This window comes from Centropristis striata, chromosome 16 (genome assembly GCF_030273125.1).
Source record: "Centropristis striata isolate RG_2023a ecotype Rhode Island chromosome 16, C.striata_1.0, whole genome shotgun sequence".
NCBI classification, from domain to species: domain Eukaryota; kingdom Metazoa; phylum Chordata; class Actinopteri; order Perciformes; family Serranidae; genus Centropristis; species Centropristis striata.
The window spans coordinates 28,876,042-28,893,930 of record NC_081532.1 but is presented as its reverse complement, the minus strand read 5'-3'; the positions used below and the strand labels follow the sequence as shown (position 1 = coordinate 28,893,930).

At 39.7% G+C, this 17,889-nt stretch overlaps 2 protein-coding genes across 5 annotated transcripts in view; both read right to left on the bottom strand.

The window, feature by feature from the left end:
* The window catches only part of evla (Enah/Vasp-like a), a 56,795-nt gene extending 47,106 nt beyond the window's left edge, over positions 1-9,689 (bottom strand). The window contains exon 1 of one of the 3 annotated variants that reach the window (XM_059353497.1): positions 9,219-9,689. In XM_059353497.1, coding sequence (XP_059209480.1) covers positions 9,219-9,223 — 5 coding nt within the window. In that variant the 5' untranslated portion in view covers positions 9,224-9,689. Of the gene's footprint in view, positions 1-3,682; positions 3,920-9,218 lie in introns of those variants that run through there. The other 2 variants (XM_059353498.1, XM_059353496.1) reach the window with 2 other exon arrangements.
* Positions 9,690-10,866: 1,177 nt separating this feature from the next.
* The window catches only part of eml1 (EMAP like 1), a 61,765-nt gene continuing 54,742 nt past the window's right edge, over positions 10,867-17,889 (bottom strand). For both annotated transcript variants that reach the window (XM_059353252.1, XM_059353253.1), the window contains 5 exons: positions 17,105-17,202; positions 16,675-16,762; positions 15,098-15,193; positions 14,866-14,996; positions 10,867-13,970 (listed from right to left, as the gene is read on the bottom strand). In XM_059353252.1, coding sequence (XP_059209235.1) covers positions 13,845-13,970; positions 14,866-14,996; positions 15,098-15,193; positions 16,675-16,762; positions 17,105-17,202 — 539 coding nt within the window. In that variant the 3' untranslated portion in view covers positions 10,867-13,844. The remainder of the gene's footprint in view (positions 13,971-14,865; positions 14,997-15,097; positions 15,194-16,674; positions 16,763-17,104; positions 17,203-17,889) is intronic.

Here is a 17,889-nt window from a genome sequence, read left to right as displayed (position 1 = left end):
TAACATTTTTTAAACTCTCAAATATAGATATTGGTATCAGCTTTAAAAAAATACAAATATGGAGTAATGGAATCACAGTTCCCTTTTAATGTATTTCGATCAACTACAGATCTTCCTCAGGCAATGATCAATACATCCATCCGTTATTCTTAACTGCTTATCCAAACTAGTTATATGGGGCTGGAGCCCATCCTAGCTGACATTGGGCGAGACACATAGAGACAGACAATCATGTTCTCATACACTCCTACGGGCAATTTAGAGTCACCAATTAAACCTAAATGCATGTTTTTGGTTTGTGGGAGGAAGCCAGAGAACCTGGTGAGAACCCACGCTGACACGGGGAGAACATACAAACTCCACACAGAAGAGCTGCAGGCCGGATTTGAACCTGCGACCCTCTTGCTGTGAGGTGACAGTGCACACACACAGTCACAGGACTGACATTACTCCAGTGTGAGGATGACAGAATATAACTCTATGACCTTTGACCTCTCTGGCTCACTGGCATCCACTCTAGCAGCTGACCTCATATGCCGCGGTGACAGGAAACGACAAAATGCCACTTGTGATTGGTTAAAGGAGGGTCACGGTCAACAGTGATTGGTCGCCCAGGAGGGTCGGTCGACAGGGATTTGATCTTTTTGGGGCTCACAGTAACGCCTGATGGCCAGAGTCACCGTGGGCTCGTCTGCGGCTCCAGTGCCCAGCTGGACTGCAGGACATTTCTGTGGCGGGATGGGCAAATGTGAACAAGCTTGATCTGTGACAGACGAGTCTCTGCCGTGCCCCGAGGACGGGACACAGCCTGGAAAAATGACAACAGGCAACGCTAAACTGCTGCAGGTCAAGTGATCTCACTGAGCATCAACCATGTGATTCTTCATGTCCCAGGGTGGCCATTATTGCTTATTAGAGAGGTGATAAAGAGATACACACAACCTGTGTATTACATTAGAAGTGGTATACTTGAAACCCATTTAGCCCATTCAACAGATTTTTACTGTTTACAAGTACAATAAGGTAATGTGTGTAAATATTAGAGCTGTATAACATTCAAATTCCAATAATTAACATTTGTTTTCTCAGACAGTTTCTAAAAAATACTCTCAACTGAAGCTAATAAGAGGTTTTTGTCTGGCTCTGATAGTTTTTATGTCAGCTGTTGAGAAATCAGTAAGATCCAAAAATAAACCTACATAACTCTACATATCAGAGATTTAACTCTTTGATCAAATTGAAGTCTATACAGAACACATTTAACCCAAAACTTCACTAAAAATCTAAATAAATAAATAAAAAAAGCTTCACAGTAGCACAGAAATGTATTTTTCATTTTAAAACATGATGTCTATGCAATAGAAAATACTCTCAGGAAAAATCACTATGTGCAATGTTCGTAACAACGTTTAATGGAAGCCATGCAATAATTTGATATATATAAAATGTATGTATATGTATGTGTATATTATAAATGTGTTTTTTTTCATATGCAAATTTGCTTGAAAATTCTTTGTAACTCTCCCGCCTGTATCTTATCTTATCTTATTTTATTTTATTTTATATATGACGCCTCAGCAGAAGCACTTAGATAAGACTTTAACCATGCAATTAACCATGCAATGGGAAAATGTAGTTGTCACTGCAATTCAAGGTATAATAAGAATAAGAATAAAAAATATAAAAAATAAGACACATACATTCCATACACATTACATACATTATACACATACATTTCTGCTTATTGGCATGTATTATTAATATATATTTTTTGTGTTTGTTTGCATTTTACAGATATTGCACATTGGGGAATATATATTTTAGCATGTTAATAGGTTAAATAAGTTGTTGCATGTAGTAGTATGAACATCAATGAATAAATATATTCAAATGAATTAGTAATGTTCATACAGTCAGCAGGAACAGTCAATGCTACAAAGCATCCTCTTTCATATTGATAAACAGTATCAGTATCTATCTAGTCTAATGAGACTAAAGGATATTTTAATAAATGGTTTATTAGGAGTGATTGTGGTGTTATGAGGAGATGATTTGTTGGTGTACAGCGAGCAGCAGTGACGCCTCCTGCAGAGAAACCAGCATGTTGACCCCCATAATGACATCACTTATTCATCACATATCTCTGTAGATGCCGATTGGCCCTCCGGCTAATTGTCATGGACACATACAGTACAATATGGAGAGCAACCCCCACTTCTATGCTCACCCCTCCCCCACCTCTCCTCCTCCTCCGCCTCTCTCCACCTTCCTCAGCAGCTCTCTGGTTCTGTCACTAATCCTGATCCTTAAAGGGAAACGCCGCTTCCTTTTGGAGGAAAACACTCTATAGGATACACAGAGGGCTATGAAATGACAGCAAAGTCTGCCATTATTTGTTGCAGTTCTGTGATTTCAGAGTCAGTGTTTAATCATTTTCCCCTGGAGACATGTATGTGTCTTTGTATCCTAGAACATGTGCTGTTTCTGATGTGCTTTCTAGGTCTAGAAGGGCAAGAACAGGAATGACTAACAGTAGCTGCAACACATAGTCAAATAATCAATTAAGCAACTATTCTGATCATGGATAGTCATTTCTTTAAGCAAAGCAGCCAACATTTACTGGCTTCATGCTTCTTAAATGTTAGAATTTGATGCTTTTCTTTGTCCGTCATGATAATAAACTAAATAGCTTTAGATGTTTGATGGGATTACACAGGGCCTGCTTCACTACTGACATTTTACTGACAAATTCATTGATTATACAAGAAATAATGGGCAGAAATGATGATGGGATGCTTTCTTGTTTTACATTTTGCAGGATTGTAATGTGTCAGTATGAGCAGCATCTCATAAATAATGAACATAGTTTCTCTCTGATGTACTGTACTTTACAGTAGATTACTAGAGTGCAAGCGTAAACCTCTGATGTTATCTGCTGCCCCACTCGGCTCCACATCTGTATTTGAGCTTCAACAAATCACCACGTCCCGCCGTAATCTGCCAGGGCCATATTACACAGAGACCCCTCTCTCTATCCGTGTATCATCTGGCTTTTGATAGTCCCACTCATGCAGCGATTGCAGAGATTAGCGCGCTCTATCCCTTTCTTCCTGTCTTTCTTTCTCACACATGCAACATGCAGTCAGATGGGATCCATCCTGTGAACGACAGAGAGCAGCTGAGCCGGACAGACAGCTCGAAAGAAACTTGTTCCTTCTTCCCAGGAAAAAGACTGAACCAATGAAAGATTGCTAAAGGGTAACCAATCAGGCGTCTCTGCTAACAGCTGGCTCCAGAGAAAACACAGACAGAGGGGTGGAAAGAAGGAGACAGACGAGAGAAAGTCAGCAACTCCTAGAGGAACAGAGGAAGAGGAAAACTCTCCCTTTTTTCCTTGTTTTTTCTACACTTGCATGATTACATATAACAGCATGTAGAGCTGGAAATATAGACAGAATGCTTCATAAATGAACACAGGTTTGCTTGCAAACAGTTCCACAAATGCTTAAAAGAAGCAAACAGATTCTGTTGAGTGAAAGATGAGCCAAGCTTTAAACAGAAGCACAAGGGAGAAGAACATCATTACAGCTCACTCCTGAGCCAATTTTCTTTTTACTCACACTACTCCAAAAGTGGAGAAAAACTGAAAAGAGAAAGAGATGATGACGAGGAGTCGGCTTACCCAAAATCGTCCAGGGAATACATGTCGCTGGAGAAGACAGTCCTCAAGCAAAGGATGAAAGGAGGTATAAAGGGGGAGATTATGGAGGAGAGGGGGAAGTGTCAGCCCGAGAGGAGAGAGCGGTACACATGCTGTCCAACGCTGAAGCAAACCCAACCTTTCCCCTTCTTCTTCACATCCTCTGAAAAACGCTCAAAAAACAAATCCACTCCGCCAACAGAGCAGACAGAAGACTGAGACACGGAGAGAGTGGGAGGGAAGGAGTGAGCGAGGGAGATGAGGAGGAGTGTTGCAACAGAGTAAGGGAATGTAAGAGAGAGAGAGAGAGAGAGAAGAACATGTGACCAGAGCAGACCAGTCACCTCGCTTCACTCTGAGGATTGTGAAGTGCCGTCTTTCAACCTCCAAGGAATCATTTCCACTGGATGGAAATTACATGTTAGCCCATATAGGAAACAGGAGTGCTTTCCCCGCCCGCCTTTCTATAGCGTGTAAAATTCTGCTTTAAATAGATTCCGCGGTAGAATTTAAAAAGAAATGTGTGTAAGCTATAACCCCTAATCACCAATTATCTACAGAGTGGCAAACACACAGCAGCAGCACGCCCCTTCATTCATTCAGCTCGGCTTTCATAAAAGGACACAACTCTCCAGCTCACTGCAGGAGCAGATGCAATGATAAGTTTTATACTCAAGCAACAAAGGATTTTATTCTTCTCGTGTAACTTTTGCGTTTTTTCATGCGGCGTTATTAGAATTTGTCCTCAACCCGGTGGTCCATCTGGCTGAAGCAAACTTAGACTATTAAGCTTCTTTGTCACAGCGAGCCGAGGTGTGGGAAACAAACAAAGAGCAATGCAGTCTAGGAAAAGATTAGGGGGGCTTTGTGGGTTTAGAAACGTCAGTAAGAAACTGCCACTGTAGGGCTGGGCAACATGGTAAATGGCCTGCACATATATAGCGCTTTTATCCAAAGCGCTTTACACTACAGACTGCGCTCATTCACCCGTTCACACACACATTCATGCTGGTGGCAGAGGCTACCAGGGCACACTGGTGCCACCTGCCACCATTGGGAATTAATTCACACACCAATGAACGCAACATCAGGAGCCATTTGGGGTTCAGTTTCTTGCTCAAGGATACTTCGACATGTAGGCTGCCATGGTCAGGGATCAAACCACCGAACAGTTGGTGACCGCTCTACCAAACTGAGCCACAGCTGCCCCATGGCAAAGAAAATTCTCATGGTATATTTTTTGATATTGTCCGATCTTGATAATTATCACAATTTTTTATATTGTTTTTAAACTTCCCGTTTTTAAATCAACTGTCCTGAAAACTAAAGAAACTAGAAATTAGTTCTGCTAGCAGTGGCCCGAACGGTTAATGCTATGTGTGCTGGAAGCAGTGGCAGGCTGTGCAGACTCTGCTCGCATTTTCATGCTTTTACCATAATCACTTGGGTGGTACTTCTTCAAATGATTAAACACATTTTTTGTTGTTAGAAAGCCCACGCTGTTAATGTTTTGTTGACTTGTTTATTGAACTAAGTTCTATTCAGTGATAACTCTGTAGGTTTTCATATGTCCCACGCTCTCACGCTCATAGCCGTTCCGCCGCTATTGAATGCACCATATTTGTGTGTGAATTGCCGTGCTGTGAATGTTAGTTTTCTCTCGATACAGCGGTGGATAGATTATAATTTCCTTTGCTCTTTCCCAACGTTTACCTGTTCCTCCCTGGTTTAAGGTCATGGCTGACATCTATTTCACTGCCCTGAGCTCCGCGTTTAGCTCCACGTTCGGTCTTTCTGTTTACTTCTCCGGCAACTTAGAAACAGAAGTGGAACAGGAAAAGGTTGACTCTGAATGGCTGTTGTCACGCACATTTCCGACATATTTGATCGAGTAAATATGCTCAAGCTGATCACTGTAATCGACCGGAAATTTATCCCGATCACTAATCGCATTTATATAATCGCCCAGGCGTATGCAACAGACTCTGAAAGGTCCGTGAATACAACATAATATTCCTTCTCCTAAACAGGGCTTGTATGGAACAGGCATCAGGAGCATGCAGAAAGAAATGTGGCTGATGAATTTGTATAAACTACTGGATGTTTTTGGTAATGTGCACAAGGGAAGTAAAACTACGAGCGAGCTATAGAACACACAGTTTAATGTTAAACTGCAGGATGTTGCCTCACTGATCTGTAAATGCTCTTCATAGTGGAGTGGGGTCATCTGTCACAGCCTGTTTGACCTCCAGCAAGCCACAGGACTCATGATGCAGATTCATCAACAACACAAAGCTGTATAATGGTTCGTGTTCTTTAGAGCGTGTATAGTATATGGTACATTATAAGTATAGAGCAGAAATAATTGGAAAAAGAGAGATGGAATCACATGGTAAACCTCAGGATACTCAGTTCTTGCAGAATTATTTTTGTGAGGCCTGAAGAGGTAAAACAATCCAGTAATTCACATGTGGAAAAAATAAGAGGAATTTTTTGATAAATAAAAAAATTATACTGCATCGGATTGCTCCACTTTCCTACTCTGAATCTTCTTACAACCACTCAGATTTATTTTGTTTCCCTCTGGGAGCTGCTGATCTAGAAAAATATGCAAATATGAATTCTGTATTCTCTCTCTACACTTTTGTACAGTACAATGCAACAAACATCACACTGATCAGTTACTGCTGACACCTACAGGAGGACGAAAACACAGCTTCAACACTTCTTAAAATCTGAGAAAGTAAATCCCAGCTGTCAGAGTGCATGTCACTTAGTGTTTGTCAACCCTGAACATTGTGTTATGATTTTCATATGACTGTCACAGATGTAGGGGAATAGTCAGGGGAATAAAAGTCTGGCAACCTTTGGGGCTTCAAAAAAGTAAAACAATGCAGAAATGCCAAAAAATTGCAGTTCCTCAAATGGCCACTTGAGGCTGGCTCTAAACAGATCAATCTCCATAGACTTCAATGCTAAAATGCCCAACTTTACAGCAGAAATAAACCTGTTTACAGCCTGGTACAGTTTTAGTCTCTATAGCTAATTTCCCCATCCATTAGGAGAGTAAGGAAGGAGTTTATAACACCCATTTAAATTACTATATGTACTTAAAGCTATCATCATAGGTAGTGTGTTTGATTAACGAGGCTTCATTCAGCCTGAGCTTTACAATGGCTCTACAGATAGATAGATAGATAGATAGATAGATAGATAGATAGATAGATAGATAGATAGATAGATAGATAGATAGATAGATAGATAGATAGATAGATAGATAGATAGATAGATAGATAGATAGATAGATAGGCAGGCATCGCCATTCAATGCTAACAGAAATGTGTCATTAAAGTGTCAAAAGCTTGAATGTCTGATGAGATTGGTCATCTTATAACATGTTGTTTGATCAGAAAGAGTCAGATTTAAATGCAGGTTTTGCCAGACTTTTTTTTTTATCCAGGCAAATGTTTTGTTCTGCAATTCATTCCTCATATCGTTCATATGTGCATTTGTGAAATCAGTCCCCAGCCCAGATTTTGCAACTTCAGGACTTTAAACAAGCTCTTTTGTTTCCCCCTGCCTGTAACTGCTCCCCCTGAGAGTCTGTGCCAGTGAAACCCTGGAGAATGTGAGTGTTGTGGCTGTTGGTGGTGGCGCTGGCTCACGTGGAGCTGCTCTCTGATCAGCCGAAGGGCAGCAGAAGCAGCATCAGCCTGCAGTAAGATGCATAACTCAGCGTTTTACCTTCCACTGACTGCACTCGCTCATTCTACCTTTCCTGCGATGACTCACCATAACAAGCAGCTTCAGAAATCATCCTGCATTAATAGTACAGGACGGACGCCTCGCTTTTTTCTTGCCCTCTTCTATTGTTTTTCTCACAAACCCACAATGCCGCTCTCTCACACGCACACACACATTAATCCAACCCACCAAATGACAGCAGACAGTCTGACAAGGAGAACAGTGAGGAAGCATCGTTAATGAAACCACTACTGTTACCGAACTAAAAATAACTCATATGTGTGGACACACACAAACATGCACACACACAAACTTATGAGCATGTGCACAGACATACATAACGCTTACATAAATGCAGCAATGGGAGCAGTGACGCTGAACAAATGATCTCATTGAATTCTATCTTATTCTTTACTCTGCAAAAAAAGAAGAGCCAGGTCACCTTGTTGTTGCTTTGTGGAGATTTAAGACTTCCCTTTTGGGCTCCAGTCAAAGAGCAGAGCTGCCTCTGGCAACAACAAATACACAGGATACACAGGATGGGACGCAAGCAGCACAGCTTTGCAGAGAAGAGGAAACGGCGTGTTCATCCAACTGGACTGGAAGATATGAATCTTACATGTTTACTGTTGGAAGCAAAAGAGTTCAACGACTGGCTTTGAGTTGTTTGAGGTTACAGGAAAGGGGTAAAGGATTGAGATCACTTCACACAAGATATCCAGATGTGAGAGCCCCTCTGCTTCTCTCTCATTCCCTTTTCCTGTGTGAAGGTAGTAACTACACACCCAGACAGCCCCCCACACACACACACACACACACACATGCAGACAAACACCGGTAGCTACAGTAAAAGCAGAGAGAGTGCACTGTCTGAGGAGAGCTGTCAGAGTAAATCTGAAGCCATAAAACAGAATGGTGCAGGCTGCAGCTACGGAGACACTGAGGAGTCAAACTACAGGCAGCAGGGGGAAAATATAAAAGGACTGTTTCATAAATAGAACAAAAATACAGAGACTCTGGTGCTGCAGGAGAAGATTTGGCCCTCAGCGCACCCTGCATACCAACATGAGCTGGGAAAGGCCCAAAATACACATCCACACAGGCTCGGGTATACAATGAGGATTTAAACATGAGACACAATGTCTATAGGCTGGATATGTGCATGTGTGAGACACACGTCATGGCTTATGTAGGTGTATGTGTGTGTGTGAGGAGGGGGGTGGGGGGTCTGATAACCTGCCTGGCAACCACCAGAATAAACGTCCTCCTCCTCCTGTGATGGATATATGCACCCTCACTTATCCTGTTACCCTCCGGCAGCCACTCACTGGCTGGTCATATTCAACGTTTTTTTATCCCCCAGTTTTTTTTCCAACCAGGTGCACTGTATGAGAAATACATGATGCTGTCGTTTCCATGACAACATTAGCCGGGCTTAAATCCTGCAATGAACCCACTGGGCGGGTCCGGCGGTGACAATAGTGGGCTAATAAAGAGGAAATGTACATTATCCGCCTTGCTGTATATACAGAATGTACCGCTAATGCTAAAGGACGCCTTTATGGAGCTGAGGCCCGGTGGGTGGGCCCCTGGATGCTCATAATCATGTCTCTGCCAGGAGAAAAATGAGCCACAGGATGTCTAAGATGCTGCAGTTCTTTACGAAATGATGTATATTTTGATGAGATAAATGTAAATGCGGTTTGAGGCTGGAGGGTGAGTGTCGGTGCGCATCTGTCATGACGCGTCAAACGGAGCGCATGGTGCCGCTTACCTCATTCTCCCGTCTTTTATTCAGCCGGAGATGATGGCACTGATGAATACAACCAACAGTCCGTGTATTTTCTGTCTATATACAGTCTGGGAGGCTTGAATCAGCCCACCGGCTTCAGCCCGGTGTCCCCTATGTGCGTCCGTAGAGGTATATCAGGCTGGTGATGAGTCGTGTTGCAGAAACGCTAAGCGAGGACACGATCTCCCATCCGCTTTGTGCTCCGTTGTCTCTGCTGCTCTCCACACGCGCCGCTGCGTGTCCTTAAGTCCATGTTCCGCCGCCGGGGCTCGCTCTCGGTAGAAGACGGTGATCGGTGGTCGTCAGCCGCCGCCTCCCTCATGCCATAGTTTCTTCCCATTCGGAGTGTTTTGGTGAGGTGGAGAGATTTGGGGGAAAATGCTAATACAGCGTGGAGGGGAGAGGAGGGGGGAGCTGACCGGCTCTATGCTGCCCACCGGCGGCCAAGACGCACACGTGCAGCCCACTCACACCCCCTTATCTTTTCTTTTTTTTTCTCTTTTTTTTTTTTACACTCGGAGTGAATCAATTTTTAAAAAAACGTTCCCCTTATCCCACTTCCAGAGATAAAAAACAACTTTTAATTAGTTAAACATGCGTAAAATTATGATTTAACATTAAAAGGAGACATTATTATTTATTTTATTGTTTTCATGTTTTTTTTAATTAATATATGTGTGTATGATTTTATTGTATTTTAATAACTGTACAGCACTTTGGTCAACTGAGGGTTTTTTTTGAAAGTGCTCTATAAATAAACTTTGACTTGACATTATACTGTATTCAGTAACCAGTGGTGGAAAGTAACTAAGTACATTTACTCAAGTACTGTACTTAAGTACAATTTTGAGGTACAAGTACTTTACTTGAGTATTTCCACATATGTAACTTTATACTCCTACTCCACTACACTTTAGAAGCAAATATTGTACTTTTTACTCCACTACATTTAGCTGTCAGCTTTAGTTACTTTGCAGTGTGTTTTTAATAATGTTGGGAAAAGTATTCAGACCCTTACTTCAGTAAAAGTACGAATACAAAACGTGAATGTGAAATTACTCGACTACAAGTAAAAGTCCTGCATTCAAAAGTTACTGAAGTAAAAGTACAAAAGTATCAGCATCAAAATGTACTGAAAGTATCAAAAGTACTCATTATGCAGAATGGATCCACTCAGACTGTTTCATATATTCTAAATATATATAATTAGATTATTTGTGTTGATGCATTTATGTCAGCAGCGTTCATTTTGTAAAGATAATGCTAATTTTAACTATACTTCATATAATGTTATGAGGTATAATTATATATAATTATAATTAAAAAATTTTTTATGTTAAATCTCGACCTGTAAAGTAACTAAAGCTGTCAGCTAAATGTAGTGGAGTAAAAAAAGGACAATATTTGCATAAAAAGGTAGTGGATTAGAAGTATAAAGTTACATAAAATGGAATTACTCGAGTAAAGTACAAGTACCTCAAAATTGTACTTTAATTCAGCACTTGAGTAAATGTACTTAGTTAGTTTCCACCACTGGTTGTGTGATTATATTGTTGTGTTTGATGTATTATAGTGCCTGTATTTTTTTTTAAGATGTGATAAAGCAGAAAATATAAGACACAGCCTCATAGGAATTTCATGTTGCATTTACTTTCAGACACGTTATATGTTCAATGGTATCCTGCAGCCCCAAGTGTTTAGTGGTAAGACAAATCATGTTACATTCACTCAGTGGAGTGTTGACTTCATGTCACCGCTGTTAGATTTAAGTGGTTTTCCTGGAAGCTCCAACAATCAGCCAACCGTCAAGGATTTCAAAAACAACAACCGATATGCCTGATATATCAGTGGCAGTTATGGTCACACTAAAATCTGCCCAACCCGTCAGAGAAATGCTGTTTATTCATGCATGTGTGTGATTTGGGCTTGCTGTAGATGAGGAGGATGATGCACAGTAGGTGTACGGACAGTTTGCAGACATCATTGGTTAATGAAAAGCTCCAGTAAGAACTGAATGGTGATTTGCTTGTTCTACTGTGCAGGTTAAGTAGACCTGCTACATGTTCATCAGGCTGAAGCAGTGCATTATAGAAAAAAAAAACACCTCAAGTTGGTTCAGTTCAGTTAAATATCTCGCCAGTGACTGATGGTGCACATCAGACGTAAACAGTTACAGTGTAATGGTCTCATCCTTGCCCTTCCTAAACTGATCTTGGTGCAGTTAAAACGCAGATAGATACAGATTTGAAAAGGTTTCACATCGTTGAACAACAAGACAATACAGACTTTTTCAGCTTTTCATTTTCCTGGCACCCCGAGGCAAAAGAAAGACACAACAACCCATTCCAAAAAATCTGAAACACTTTCAAATACTGTATATTCACCCACATTTTCCTCATGTCTGTTTCAAGCCTCTCAGTATATTTACACATAAGGGACTAAAAGGGGATTTATTGCAGGGAAAAACTCAAAGGAACTTAAGTTGGCAGTGAAGGATTTGACTCTTGATCAATAAATAATAGGAAAGGTGCTTTTTTTAAAGACCTGGAAGCACAAAAACATGTTGTAATGATGTCGTAGAAAATGGTTAAAATCTCAACTCCAAATCTAAAAACTATCATTTTTAATTGCTCTTCCATGGAGAGTTTGGATGTATTAAAGTAGGGTTGTATGAGGTACTTATCCATAGTCAGTGTATTACCTTCAGCAGATGATGGTGGGGACACCTTCAGTTTGGAGAAGCAGGCAGCAGCACTGAGACACAAGCTAAGCAATGTGCTGCTGTGGCTGCAGCAAAGTGTATTTAAACCACCTAAAAAAAACAGTTTAATTGTATGTGATATTTAGAATATTTTCCCTGTTTTACCTTGCCCTCAGACAGGCCTTTCCAATGGTGACAGGAAAGCCAGTCTATGCTCGTTTCAAAGCCACCAGGCTCCTTTTAAAAAAGCAGTAATTTTACATTGCAGAACATGGGACTCCCTGGTTAGTTTGCTTGTGTCATTGAGCTCTGAGCTATTCCTTTCATTATCCTTAACCGCTTGTCCGCACTAGCAGGGCTAGAGCCGATCCCAGCTGACATTGGGCATTGGTCACTGGACAGGTCGTCAGACTATCACAGGGCTGACACATGGAGACAGACAATCGCGCTCTCATTCACTCCTACGGGCAATTTAGAGTCACCAATTAAACCTAACTGCATTTTTTTTGGAAACCAAGTTTTTGGACTGTGGACTTCCCATGATGACACAGGGAGAACATGCAAACTCCACACAGAAGAGCCACAGACCAGAAACGGCCCTCTGTTAAGCGCTAACCACTGCACCACCATGTAGCCCGAATCTGAGCTAACCCTTTTAAAATACTAAAGTCACACAATGACAAAGTTACCGACTGAAGCAGCAGTAAATTCTGGTGTTGTGCAAGGTAAAATGACGGCTTTTATCAATAGAGTTTGGTGGCCTGGCACAAAGCATCAATAACAGCTTGGGTTCCCCATCCCTACTTCAACAAGGCTGGCTGAAAATATTCTAAATATAGAGTACACTTAAGATGATATTGATTTTTTTTAGGTGGATAAAAACATTTTGCTACTGTCCACTAGCATGGCAGCACATTGCTTAGACTCTCTGATAGCATTCCTGCCTGCTTCTGTAAACTGGGCTGACTGCAGGTAATACACCGACTATTTATCAGTACGACAAAAAATCAAGGAATCCAAACAACCCTTTTAAAGGATAATATGAGATGCCAATGGAAGTTAACATCACATCAAATTTGACCTGTATTTAATAATCATGCCTATCAACCTCAGCATTTGCCATTTAGTTACTTTTCAGACACAAAACTCAATGCAAATAAATCAATAATGGTTGGACAACAGTTCAATCTGATATTAACTGCAGCTGACGCCTCTGTTTAGGTTTTAGTGGGATGCGTATGTGAAATGTCAATGTCAATAACAGGGAAGAGTCCTGCTTCACTAGTGCTTTCCTGAGTTGTTAAATACAAAATAAAAGAAAGTTTAACAATTAGAAAATCACTATGTCCTTTCTTTCCATACACAGTTTTTGTTCCGATGCTCTTGAATCTCCATGGCGATGATGTTCAGTCTGGAGTCTCGTCAGTCCGTTTTCTGTGGCAGCAGTGCACACAATACAAGAACAGTGAAAGCCAAAACTACACAGATGCAGTCAGAAAGTCAGAGCCTTTGGTTCTGTTTAGTTGGATTTGATCCGTTTGATTTGTTTTGTTTCATGTCATTGGTGACTTGGCTACAGTACGTGGAAGAGATTTTTCTTTTTACATGTAGTGTGAATAAAGAAAAAGGTGGAATATTCAGGATGTTTTGTATTTCAAGCAACCGCACATAACACCTCCAACAGTTCATCTGGTTTGGGATCTGAGAGCAGATCAGGAAGGAAACCTCGGGTTCCTCTTCTGTCAATTCACTTCAGTTCAGGCAGATCCACTTTTTTTTTTTATTTTGAGTTAATTTAAGTTTGGTTTGGTTCAGTTTAGTGCAGTTCAGTTTAGTTTGCTTCAGCTGGCTTTCAGGCCCCAGCAGCAGCAGTTAGAAACCAACAGTGTGTGTTTCTGTCCGCTGCCTCACACTATCCTCCACTGCATCACGCTCATGTCTTTCCCTCCAGTAGACACCAGGTAGCTGTCATCGTACAGGAAGGTCACGTTGGTCACATGACTGCTGTGGCCGCCGTAAGCATGGCTGGGAGCCTGAGAAGGAAACAAATAATGAGTTTTGCCTTTCCATAAACTGTGAGCCAGAGTTTTATGAAAGTTTATTCTCCTTCTTGACATCAGGATCATTCAGTACCAACTAACCAGAACCTCCCAGTCAGAGACTTTATTGAGAAAAACAAAACGTGAAAAACTTAAATTCAAAGGGACTTTGCTCTTATAGCTTTGCTCCACATACTTTTTATATTTCTGAATCTTTGAAGTTTGACCCTTGGAGCTGAATGTAATTATTTTTCAGATTTTTCCAAAACAAAAAGCCTCAATTTTCACTAAATTGTACTGAACATCCAAGGAAATTCAAGGATAATTTGCAACATGAATTCATGTTTTAGAGTAATCAAATTGATTGATTGATTATTCATAGAGTTATATTAAAATCAAATAAAAAATGAGTGCAACAGATCTGGGTAAATAAATATTTAATTTAAGAAAATTATATTTTTATTCACAGTCAAATATTTTCTATATAATACTAATACTAGAACTATATTCAATGTTTATATATTGAAACTAGAGGGGGTATTTCTTTTAAAAACTAAGATTCTTAATTTGGCTAGAAAAAATGTGTGTATTAATGTGTAAATTTGATAACTGTAAAAGGACGTATATGTTGCAAGTTATACCTAGAGTTTCTTAAATGTTCAAAATTTTTTTTTAATCCAATCTAGTTGCAAAAAAACTGATGAAATCAAGCTCTGAGGGCCAAATGTCTACTTAGATAATTCAGAACTAAAAATGTATTTTCAGTAAGGCTTTAGGATTTTGCAAGGGAGCACAAATGTATTAGAAGTCTTCACATCCACGCCATGAACTTGGAGGTTGAGTTGAGTTGGTATGGACTTCCTGAGATACACAGTGTATGTTATCTCACCCTGAACTGTGAACAGGGGTATGCAAACAGGTGGACCTTCCCAAAGTCGTCTCCGGTAACCAGGAGGCTCTTATCTCCGGACCTGCAGACAGCGTTGATGTCGGTGCCGTCTGAGCCGTCGGGCCACAAGCCTGAGGAGCAGAGAGAGCAGCGGAGACGTCTACTGAATGGACGTTAACACACAAACACACACACACACCTGAGGACGGACAGGCAGGGAGCCTTCACTTACCAAACACCTGGAAGCCCAGAGCACAGGTGTGGGTGGCCCACTCGATATCTCTAGTGGTCTCCACACTGACCACCTGTTTACACACTGATGGGATCCCTGGAAAAACACACACAACATGTTTTATTACATTTCATTACATGTCATTTAGCAGACGCTTTTGTCCAAAGCGACTTACAATAAGTGCATTCAACCTGATGGTACTAGACATAGACTATAGGAATCAAGTAAGTACATAACTTTTAAGAGCTAACTGTCATCGCTAAAGGAGTGCTATATGTTAAAGAAGAAAAGAAGAGAAAAGAATAAGAGCTTTTTTTTTATTTATTTTTTTTAATATATATGTTAGGTGACCATGACTTAACCGAGATATGATTTTATCATAGATTAGTATTATGGGCAGTGGTGGAAGAAGTATTCAGATCCCTTACTGAAGTAAAAGTACTCATACCACACTGTGAAATTACTCCACTACAAGTAAAAGTCATGTATTCAAAACTAACTGAAGTTAAAGTGCAAAAGCAGAGAGCAAGAGTAGAAACACATAAACAAGAAACAGTGAGTTGTTGAAATTATATATACACCAATTTAAGGCAAGACTCTTTCATGCTTTTATTTGCTGCTCTGCTTCCATAACTTGCATTCTTTCAGACGAGTGGAAAGAAAAACATCCAAAACACACATTTAGGTGTTTTATTTGACTTTTTGTGTCCGTAGATTTCTCTCCTAAATCCCCCAAAAGTTAGCATTATATAATGCTTACTTTGCATATTTAAACATAACATCTCAGAAAACTCGTAGTACAAAAATTATCTTATGTAATCCAGTGATGGAAGAAGTATTCAGATCAATATTCAACAAGCATCAGCATCAAAATGTACCTAAAGTATCAAAAGTAAAAGTACTCGTTAGGCAGAATGGACCCACTTAGATTGTTTATATTCTAAATATAATATTAGATTAGTTGTATTGAAGCATTTATGTAAGCATCATTTTCATTTTCTCAAGATAGGGCTCATTTTAACTAATTAATATACTGTTAGGAGGTTTAATAAAAAAAAAAAACCAACAACAATCATCTTATCGCTTTAAATTCATCATGATTTTCATGTCAAAGGTAGTTAAAGCTGTCAGCTAAATGTAGTGGAGTAGAAGTATAAAGTTACATAAAATGGAAATACTCAAGTAAAGTACAAGTACCTCAAAATTTTACTTAAGTACAGTACTTGAGTAAATGTACTTAATAACATTCCATATTTGATTATGGGTACTGTTACTTTAACAAAAAACTGTTGTCAGAGGCTAACATCAACTTACACTACTGGTCAAAAGTTTTAGAACACACCAACTTTTCCAGAATTGAATTGAAAATTATGCAGTTTAATGTCTCAGTGTACTCTGAAATTAATGCACATTTGCAACATTTAAAATTCTTTATTAAGCATGATAGTGTTTTGAAAGTAAAAAAAGATTCAAAATCACAAAAATTGGGGTTTTCTAAAACTTTTGACCGGTAGTGTATATCTTAATGAAACTGCATTAAACACATCAGATCAGAGGATCTCAGTGACCATACTCACAATAAAGTATCTCATAGTCCCCTGAATTTGACACCAGGTACTGGGAGTCCACCGACCAGTCCAGATGGGTGATGAAACTAGAGTGACCCTGAGATGAGATACAAAAGGACCAGGTTTGATTATTTACCTTCATAGACACTTCCTGGAGTACTGACAATATGGATTTTCCAAGCACCAGATATAAAACTAAAAATACGGATTGGATGTGATACAGCAGCCATTAGTCATTATGTCTGAGTAGATGCAGCTCTGTGTGACTCAGCCCGTTGTCATTTATCATTTTACAGCTTCTGCATCAACACACAGTGAGGACAGGCTGTACAGAGCGGAGGCCCAAATACAGAGCAGAGGAGGAAACTAAATATAAAGATGATGCCGGGTGGAACTAAAAATAACGGGTGAGGGGGGGATTATAAATACAGGTGCTCACCGAGCACTTCCCCACTCGGCTGTACTTCCTCCCGTTTTCTGCCACAGCGTAGATATAGATGTAGTTGTCATGGGAGCCGATGGCCAAGAAGTTACCATCTAAATAAAATAAAAGGAGACAGGAAGGTTTTTGTCAGCAGAAAGAAATATAAACATCATATACAGAACAATATTTTCCATTAGTGAAGTTTATTATAGGCTCCCCATGAGAGTTCTGCTGAGGTCCACATTTAAAAACATACATTAATATTACAGTCAAAAAGTGATTAAAACTGATGTCCACATGTCAGTGGTGGAAGAAGTACTCAGATCGCTTACGTAAGTAAAAGTACTAATACCACCCTGTGAAATTACTCCACTACAAGTAAAAGTCCTGCATTCAAAACTTACTGAAGTAAAAGTACAAAAGTATCAGGATCAGAATGTACTTAAAGTATCAAAAGTAAAAGAACTCGCTATGCAGAATGGACCCACTCAGATTGTTTTATATATTCTAAATATATTATTAGATTATTATTATTGATGCATTTATATAACCAACATTTTAACTACTTAATATACTGTTATAAGGTTTAAATAAAATAAAATGTTTAATCACTTTAAATTGATTATGTTTTTTATGTTAAATCTTGACCTGTAAAGTAACTAAAGCTTTTAGCTCAAAATGAAGTACAAGTATAAAGTTACATAAAATGGAAATACTAAAGTAGAGTACAAGTACCTCAAAATTGTACTTAAGTACAGTACTTGAGCAAATGTACTTAGTTACATTCCACCACTGTATGC